Source organism: Cibotium barometz, chromosome 14 (assembly GCF_041138505.1).
Source record: "Cibotium barometz isolate CiBa-2024 chromosome 14, ASM4113850v1, whole genome shotgun sequence".
In the NCBI taxonomy this organism is placed as follows: domain Eukaryota; kingdom Viridiplantae; phylum Streptophyta; class Polypodiopsida; order Cyatheales; family Cibotiaceae; genus Cibotium; species Cibotium barometz.
Genome location: NC_141059.1, coordinates 38,490,849 through 38,500,599, shown reverse-complemented (window position 1 = coordinate 38,500,599; position 9,751 = coordinate 38,490,849). Strand labels below are relative to the sequence as shown.

Here is a 9,751-nt window from a genome sequence, read left to right as displayed (position 1 = left end):
GACAAGGTACAATTCTTCTGCTTCAAGGGGTTTTCTCTGTGACTACCACAAAAAGCACATGGCATTGCATTCTGACCTTTGAATTCTGTTCTTGTGAGGAACTCAAGCTGGAACTGTACTGTCACCTTTCTAAAACCAATTGGCACCATGTATTGGGAGTGCATTCCCCACTTGTGGTGGGAGCTAATTGACATCATGTGTTGGGACTGTCTTCCCCACTTGTGGTGGGTGATCCTTATACGACTACAAAATGGGTTCATTGGTGTACCTTTCACGCCCTTTGTTCTCGATTTAATGCCCAAAGTTTCTCACAAATTTCAACAGATGTTGATTCCAGGTTCGTTTTCATTCATAAATTCAAAAATCAAAACAAATAAATCTCTGTATGGAGATATATTCCAGATATCAATCACTAGTCTAGCAGGTAACCAACAAAAGCATATAATATGCATCCGCCAAAATAATTCAGAGTACACTCCTGCAGTATTGACTTGGTTTCAGTCTACTTAGCATATGCTGAATAGCAGACAAGCAACATGCCACTCGGCATCTCATGGGCAAACACAAAGCAGAATCTATAACTCAAAATCCACACAAACACCTGCTTCAGAGCTTCATGCCCTTTCGCAGTAAGATAAAGCCACCACCTCTATGATATGGGTGCCTCCACATCAAGGGAAACCCGCACAAGCAGCAGGGATTAACATTATAGGGATTTACATTATAGGCTCTTTCCTGTATTCTCTTAATATCACAGGAACACTGGTAGGAGGGACCTATAAAAATCAGAAAATATGGAAGTCAGAAAAAAGAGTGATACTGGTTAATGAAAGCTTCTAATCATGTACACGATAGTTCTTACCATGCCCAACTCAGTGATGATCATTGATATATAATCTGCAGGTGTTGCATCGTACCTGAGCAACCAAAACTTTGAATTAAATCATGGTGTATTGAAATCTTACCTTTACGTTAGTAGTACTAGGCCTTAGAAGACATACGTCAGGTTTAAAAGCTGAAGGTGTGCACTTTGTGCCCAGCCATCCAGCTCACTCAAATCTTTCCTCCCTGGAACCTTGATGAGCGCATCCGGATCACCTGCAACGTCCCCAATCCCTTGAAAACTTCTCCTTGTAACTCTTAGAAGTAACAAACATCCCCTCTGCAAGTATGTACAGGTGGATCAACTACCACGATAGGTAAAAGACGCATAAGGTGAACAGCTTTTCACGTACCCAATTCATTCGAACATATAGAATCCAGCTGCACCCTCTCATGGAACTTATACGTTTCACAGCAGACCATGACAGGAACATGGAATGCATGAGCCACCATGGCCACACAAGCAGAGCCAACTCTCGAATACACTGTCCCGTTAGACAGTATCGAGGATGCTCCAAGAAATACTTTAGTCACCTCTTGCATGATGTAAGAAACAGCATTGATATGAGTGTAAGTACAACTGATACCTCTGCCAATTAGCCTTCTAAGCAACCCTTTACCTTCTTGTTTTGGCCTCGAATCCACTATAATCACCCTGAACTTCCGGCCAAGCTCAAATGCATGGAGTATGATCATCTCCACCACACATGATGAAGCATAGGTAAGTATCACATCCCCGTCTCTTATCTTTGTCACTGCATGCTTGGTTATCTCCGTATCTGCAAATGTGATTTTCTCTTGTATGAAGCGATCAATGTCTGAGACGAGTCGAGACTTCGACTCCACTTCAAATAGACTGCCCGGTAGCTTGGCGATTCGTGTCTTCAAAAACTTGATAGCATTTCCCATGCTTATGGACAGAGGCCTGCATGTGATGAGAAAAGATACGTTGCTGTTAATCCTGGCTGTCAAGTCACGTATCAAAGTCTTCTCCTTTGGAGTGGAATAATCCTTAATGATTTCACGGAAGGCCAACAGCATGGCCACACAGCGGGCATTCCCGCCCACAATATCCCCAGTTAAGTATTGCAGACCGACCTGCACAAAGCACTCAATGTTATTAGAAACCCTGGCAGATGGTCTGTCTAACAAACAAAACGCACTTGATTAAGCTCTTTGAAAGAAGTCTAGAGATAACAACCTGATAAACAGCAGGGTGTGGATGCATTGCATCATCATTAAAAAACTTTGCTTCCAAGGAAGGAAGCTGAGTCCCATGAACAAACTGAGGTAAGTGCCGAAACAGTTCTACCCTGTTTTTGGTCTCAGTCTGCTCAAACAAAGCTCGTTTTTTCGCTTTCGCAACTCTATGCTCATCATCAAATTGCATCCGAGGAGCAGGGATCTCCTTTCTCTTCTCTTTCTCTGGTGCCTTCTCTACAACCACAGGAGGCCTTTTCTCTGAAGTTGTCTCTGAAGTTGCCTCTTTCTTTTGAGCTTTGGATGACTTGCCAACACCAGCAGAGGTCCCACCCTCACCTTCAACAAACTCGCCTCCAGCTGTAATCAGAAATTTTTTAAAACACTAGATAAGATCTGAAGCATTTTCAGCTTCTATTATCAGTAGTCAGCTAGTGGTTTTATTTTTTTAACATTTTTTCATTGGCATTATAGATACACTCATGTAGTACCTCTCTCTCTCTCTCTCTCTCTCTCTCTCTCTCTCTCTCTCTCAGGCATGCATGTACACACACACGTGCACCAATTAAGTTGGTGACACGTGAACATAAGTTGGGAGGACAGCTTGGGGCAGCAGGTACAGTCACGTCACATGCATCAGTAGTTAGCACACATTATTCACGAGTCGTAATTATACAATTGACTATGTGATTCAGTTCGTGCATCTTAATCAATGTTAATTAGAGGTGCATAATCAGCACCCTTCCACTTAGCATGTTACATTGGTATCTTTTCTAGAAGTCATGCACGCACGTAGCTTCATAGGAGCTAGGAGACTCCATAGTAAAATGTTACTTGCAAGAACGGGCGATCCGAGAGGAACACTAGAGAATTGAAAGCCCAGTATAGACAAGAAGATAAAGCTTGATATCTGAAGGAGTCAGAGAACCTGCTCCCAACTTTTCATCGAGATGGGTAGACCAAGTCCGGTGCGTGTGAGGGCAAAAGGACAGAAGGACCAGATATACGAGAGATCAGAGTAAAACTGTCAAAATATGCAGCAGAAATGATAACCAAATCTGAGACCACAAGAGCAAGTAGAGTGCAAAAAGTAGACAGCACAAGAGAAGGAGAGAGAGAGAGAGGCGTATAACTCTTCTCTATACACAAGATCCCGAGGAAAACGAATGAATACAATGTGGGGCAATGGGGCCTATTTATATGGCCCCATCATGCAGTCGGCCAGCACTAGCATGTGCCGCCAGCCCTCACGACTGGGCACATCCAGTCGGCCAGCAGAAAAAAACTCCACGACTACTTCTGATCAGGTCGGCCAGCCCACGTGTCCAAGAGTGCAGTCGGCCAGCATCAGAAGCTCTTGCCAGCCTGTGGCAGCCACCCACACCATGGAAAAAATGGGAAAAAATGGGGAAAAAATACGGGGAGTGAGGAAAAATGATAAAACACCTATACAGGGCGGACACACCCACAACAGAGGCTCTGTCTGATAAAGATAGGAGATGACTTCTAACACCCCCTCTCAGCTCCTGGCTGTGAAATCAACCCAAGGGAACTGGAGTGCCGCTTAAGCGTAGCCTGAGGTGGAGACTTCGTGAAGAGGTACGCCGCATTGTCCTCCGTCAAACAATAAAGTAGCAAGATGTCACGAGCCAAGATCTTCTCACGTACAAAGTGATACTGTATCTCTATGTGCTTGGTCCGGGCATGGAAGACCGGGTTTCGAGCAATAGCTATACAACTCTGGTTATCGCACTAGATGTTCCGGTACTCTGCCTCTATCGAAGATAGGGCAATAGTTGGCTGCCTCTTACTGCTCCAAGAAACTGCTCTTGAGCCGAGGGTAAAACTGTGACCTCAAGTAGATCTCCTAACGTCTGGATTTCCTCCCCAATCTGAGTCACTCCAACCTTGGAGTCTGACTCCATCCCCTCCTGTGTAAAAGAGTCCTAGATCCTTCGTACTCTACAGATACCGCAAGATCCTCAATCTTGCGTCCCAATGAGACTTCAATGGCGTCTGCATAAAAGAGCTCAATAGCCCCACGGAGAAGCTCAAGTCCAATCTGGTGTTCAGCAACCAAATCAATGAACCAACCAACTTCCGATGCTGCGAGGCATCAACTGGCTCACAAGGATCATTAACGGTTAACTTTGTGTTTGGGTCCATCGACGAAGTAATAGGCTTGCAGTTCTCCATCCCAAAGGCCTCAAGCAACTCATGAACATACCGCTACTGAGAGACAAGAAAACCCCTCTGGGTCTCCCAGATCTCCAATCCCAAAAAAAAGTGGAGTAAGCCTAAGTCGGTCATCTCAAATTCCTTTGACAAGGCAGCCTTCGTCACGCCAATGTGCTCTACATGGCCGCCGGTGAGAATGAGATCATCCACATAAAGGATGATAATCGTAACCATGCCGCGTTCCCGAATGAGATACAGGTTAGGATCTACAACCGATCTCTGAAATCCAGTCCGAACAAAGAAGGAATCAATCTTCTGATTCCAAGCCCTGGGAGCCTGCTTAAGACCATACAAGGCCTTACGTAACCTGTAAACCATCCCTTCTGATCCTGGAACAACAAAGCCTGGAGGTTGCTCAACATACACCTCCTCCTGCAAGTCACCATTAAGGAACGCAGATTTTACATCCATTTGATACACGGGCCACCTCTGAGAAGAAGCAAGGGCAAGAACGGTCCAAATCGTGGTCATCCGTGCTGTCGGTGCAAAGGTATCCTTGTAGTCGATGCCTGGTCGCTGAGCATAACCTTTAGCCACAAGTCTGGCTTTGTGTTTGTCCACCGACCCATCTGACGCATATTTGGTCTTAAAGACCCATTTGACACCAATGACTGACCGTTTCGACGGCCTCGGTACCAACTCCCATGTGTTGTTCTTCTCGATGGCATCAAGTTCCACCTACATGGCTTTCCTCCAAGTATCCTGTGAGAGGGCTTCCTTTACGTAAGTGGGCTCCTTGTCCCGCATAATGCGAGACATCAAAGTATAGTTTACCTAAAGAAGCTCCACTGTATTGCTTTTGTCTCGGACTCTGTGTGATCTTCGAGGGCCGTCCTTTGTGGTCCACTCAGAGGGTAACTCCGTGACTACCGACTCCCGAAGAGTGTCCAGCAACCACCTGGGTACTCGAAGAGATCGAGGAGCCTCTGGCCGTTGCGGGGACTCCACTCCAACTGCGGGCTCAACCTCCTGAACCGACTGAGGTTGATCAACTGGAGTAATGGTCGGGGATAATCAGACTCCTCTGGATCTCCAAGAAGTGGCGGCTCCTCGACAATGCATACTGGAACATGCTCATCAAAGACCACATCCCGGCTGACAACAACCTCGTTCCTGTCTAAATCATACAATCTGTATCCCTTCGAAAGAGAATTATACCCCACAAATATAAGCTTGTGGGACTTGGAGTCAAGCTTCCCCCTCTGCTTCTTCGGAATATGTACGTACGCATCACTTCCCAAAAACACGGAAGTGCAAGACATCAGGTTTCCTGCCAAAGTATGCCTCAAACGGAGTCATATTAGGTACTGAAGTCATTGGAGACCGGTTGAGGGTATGGACAGTCGTTGCCACAGCCTCTCCCCAAAGTGGACGAGGAAGATCACGATGCTCCAGCATGGTCCTCGCCATCTCCACCACAGTCCTGTTTTTGCGTTCTACAACTCCATTCTCTGAAGGCGATCCTGTATTGGCCAGTTCCCTCTTGATGCCATGATCTGCACAAAATCTGAGAAATACAGTCGAGGAGAATTCACCCCCTTTGTCAGCCCTGAGAGTCTTTACCTACAATCCAGACTCTTTTTCCACCATCACGTGCCAATCCTTGAACCGTGCAAAAGCTTGGTCCTTCTGTGAAAGAAAGTAGACCCACGTGAATCTGGTACAGTCATCAACAAGCAGCATAAAATAGAGAGATCCTCCTAATGATGGTGTCTACTGAGGTCCACACAAGTCAGTGTGAATCAACTCCAACGGTTTTGAAGCCCGCCTGGAAGCCTGCTTCGGAAAGGATTCCCTGTGCTGCTTACCACATATGCAAGAACTGGAACATCTGGCAAGCCAACCACCAGATGGTCTCAGAAAGCTCGCCGCAGTGCATCCACATTTAAGTGGCCAAAACGAAAGTGCCACAGATCTCTGACCGGAGAACCTGTCAACGAGGAGAGTGCAGAGAGCTTGTAGATACCATTCTCCACACCGCCTTCCCAAACAACCTGGCCAGTCTCACGGTCCCGTAGAGCAACTGAATGCTCCTCAAATTCCACCCGAAAGCCAGTCTTGCATACTTCATGCACTGACAGAAGATGAAAACCCAGAGCAGGGACGTAAAGAACACGGGAAGCATGCTTGCCCCCCTTGCCGTCGAGAATAATCTCCATCCGGCCCTCACTGTGTATCGTAATGGTGGAGTTGTCGCCAATAAAAATGCGACCTGACTGCCGTTTCAGATCCAAAAAGAAGTCACGGGACAGAGTCATGTGCCTGGAAGCACCACTGTCAAGAATCCATTCTCGGGTATCCTTCGCGGTGAAGCCAATCGCCTCCTCGCTCGAAGACGATGAAGCATCGGAGTCCATCATCTCTAAGTGCACAAATGCAGGAGTCTTTGCAGCTAAGGCTGAAGAATCAGCACTCTTCCCAGTCCGCTTAGGACACTTCCTCCAATAGTGGCATTTCTTGTCACAATCATTGAGGATCGTTCGGCCTTCCGCTTCTCTCGTTCTGTGTCGGTCTTCTTCTCAGAAGACTTCTCCAGTGACGCCTTCCTTTTACCCTTGTTGTTATTCCAGCCTTTCGACCGTTGGCCAGTTAAGGCCTCCGAACCTCCGCTGTGAGGAGGGTTCATGAAACATTCCTCCTGGTCCAAGACCATGGGCACAAGCTCCTCCCAGGTAATGGTGCTGAGCCTGCCACTCATAATCAAAGAGGAGCAGAAAGCGGAATACTGAGCAGGCAAGTGGGACAGCAAAGTAATGGCCATGTCTTCAGATGATATCTCCTTCCCAGCCTGAAGGACTTCCTGCTGAAGGGCCTGCAGCTTGTTAATGTGCTCCCGCATCGTCGATGACTTTGCAGGGTTCATAACCCGCATCTGCACTTCCAAGGAGATCCTCTTCATGGGTGATACCCTTTTATAAAGAGAAGCCAAGTGCTGCCATATGCCTCTGGCCAGCATCATATGCTTTACGTGATTGATTACTTGTGGTGTGCAATTGAGGAAAATAAATGACCGGACCCTGGCGTTGACACGATCCCACATCGGTGCCTATGCCTCGCGGTCCTTCTTCATTGACAGTAACTCCCCTTCCTCTGCTTCCGGCCGTGGAAGCCCGATAACGATGAAATCAGCAAGGTCATACGACTCCAGCACAGACTCCATCATAACCTTCCAAATGCCGTAATTGTTCCTGTCTAACTGACGGTCCACTGGGAACGTGGGGAGAGTCGGGATCTTCACATGCTTCTCAACCATCTCTAACAAATCTGCCATCGCGGGGATGTAACTGAAAAAGGGTGGGTGGGTAGGAAAAAAAACTCCTGCAAGTGGCTGTCCAGCACCTTAGCCCGCCTTCCTCTTGCAACTCTCTTCCCGAACAGTCCAAACAATCCACCAATCAGCAACGTAACTATCCCCCTCTTGCTCAAAAAACTCCCAAGATCTTTCAGGAGCCTAGGGCTCTGATACCATGTCAAAATATGCAGCAGAAATGATAACCAAATCTAAGACCACAAGAGCAAGTAGAATGCAGAAAATAGACAGCACAAGAGAAGGAGAGAGATAGGCGTATAACTCTTCTCTATACACAAGATCCCAAGGAAAACTGAATGAATACAATGTGGGGCAATGGGGCCTATTTATATGGCCCCATCATGCAGTCGGCTAGCGCTAGCATGCGCCGCAAGCCCTCACGACTGGGCACATCCAGTCGGCCAGCAGAAAAAAACTCCACAACTACTTCTGATCAGGTCGGCCAGCCCATGTGTCCAAGAGTGCAGTCGGCTAGCATCAGAAGCTCATGCCAGCCTGTGGTAGCCACCCACACCATGGAAAAAATACGGGGAGTGAGGAAAAATGATAAAACACCTATACACGGCGGGCACACCCACAACAAAGGCCCTGGTGCTTGATAAAGACAGGAGATGACTTCTAACAAACCACATAGCATGAAATATGTGAGTGAATATATATAAAAAGGTGAGTGTAGATATGTACAAGTCTCAAGAGCCCTCATATGAGAGGTGACTCTGAGCAAAAAGAAGACCAGTGCAGAAGCAGAGAAGGATGTCGGAGCTGAAGCACAGTCGATGACGAAGGCTCGCGTCGATGTGAGACAAAGCACTCCGAGGTGATAGTGGCAGCGGAAAAAAGGTAACATCGATGAGGAGGATGGTGGTGCAGTCTCTACTAATGACACGGGTGCTACGTACCTGAAGCAGAGAGGGCTGCCGTCCCGAGTGGTGCAAGCTCTAGTGACACGGATGCTGCGTACCTGAAGGAGAGAGGGTTGCGTCCCGAAGTAGCAGAGAGGGCTGTGTCCCGATGTAGCAGAGAGGGCTGCTGTCCCGATGTAGGGCTGATGTGAGGCTGAAGATAATCAGGATGACCATGGGTTCCTCCAGTGGAAGCCCAAACCTGCAATGCAGCCTCTGCATCCTCACCACCTCACAAGTAGCATCACAAGCAGCCCGGTACTCTGCCTCTGTCATCGACAAGGCAAAAGATGACTGCCTCTTACTGCTCCGTAAAACTGCTCCTGGGTCGGAAGTAGATCTCCTCGTGTCCGGATCTCCTCCCTAAACTGAGTCACTCCAACCGTGGAGTCGAACTCCATCCAACAATCCCCCTCCTGTGTACAAGAGTCCATGATCCTTCACATGCCGCAGAAACCACAGGAAACGCAATCCTGTCTCCCAAAGAGTCATTCGCAAACATGAGCTCAACCGCCTCATCAGGAAGCTCCCGTCCAATCTAGTGTCCATCAACCAGATCAATGAACCATTCTGCTTCTGAGTCAAAGAGGCATCACACTGCTCACAAGGATCAACACCTGTTACAGTGCAAAAACAAGTCCTGGAAACCTGATGAAGACCACGCAAGGCCTTCTGAAACCTGTCAACCACCCCCTCTGAATCCGGAACCACAAAGCCTGGAGAAACCACCTCCTTCTGCAAGTAATCAACTGCCACTTGCTTGGCTTTCCGAAAGGTCCCCGTGGAAAGAATATCCTCATCTACAAGAGTTTCTTTGTCCCAAATACTACTAGACATCAGAGCATAAGTTACCTGTTCAGTTTCCTCTGACTGACGAACACAAGAACTACCAACATCAGTATTGGAGAGTTCCTGCCAACTGCTGCCATTTACTGGCAAGCTATCCACCATCTGGTCCCAGAAAGCCTACACCTGTAACGTATCCACACTTAAGTGGCCATTACCAAACTGCCACTCATCACAAACCTGAAGACCTGGGAGAGAGAGTGCTGAAAGCTTGTAAACTCCATTCTCCACTCTGCCTTCCCAAACCACTTGGCCTATTGCTTTGTCCCGAGAGCAACAAAATGCTCATCAAACTCCACCCATACGCCAGTCTTGCAAACCTGATGTACTAACAACAGATGAAAACCAAGGAACGGAACATACAACACCTGGG

General features: G+C 47.5%; 1 protein-coding gene across 4 annotated transcripts in view; it reads right to left on the bottom strand.

The window, feature by feature from the left end:
* Window positions 1-331: 331 nt before the first annotated feature.
* LOC147631995 (uncharacterized) overlaps window positions 332-9,751 on the bottom strand; it is a 47,367-nt gene continuing 37,947 nt past the window's right edge. The window contains exons 3-7 of one of the 4 annotated variants that reach the window (XR_015267404.1): window positions 2,084-2,442; window positions 1,236-1,980; window positions 1,002-1,162; window positions 863-917; window positions 332-776 (exon numbers count right to left, since the gene is read on the bottom strand). Coding sequence is in view for 2 of the 4 variants with exons in the window: in XM_086808543.1 (XP_086664669.1) it covers window positions 717-776; window positions 863-917; window positions 1,002-1,098; window positions 1,236-1,980; window positions 2,084-2,442 (1,316 nt within the window). In the remaining 2 variants the exon portion in view is untranslated. Of the gene's footprint in view, window positions 777-862; window positions 918-965; window positions 1,163-1,235; window positions 1,981-2,083; window positions 2,443-9,751 lie in introns of all 4 variants that reach the window. The other 3 variants (XM_086808543.1, XR_015267405.1, XM_086808544.1) reach the window with 3 other exon arrangements.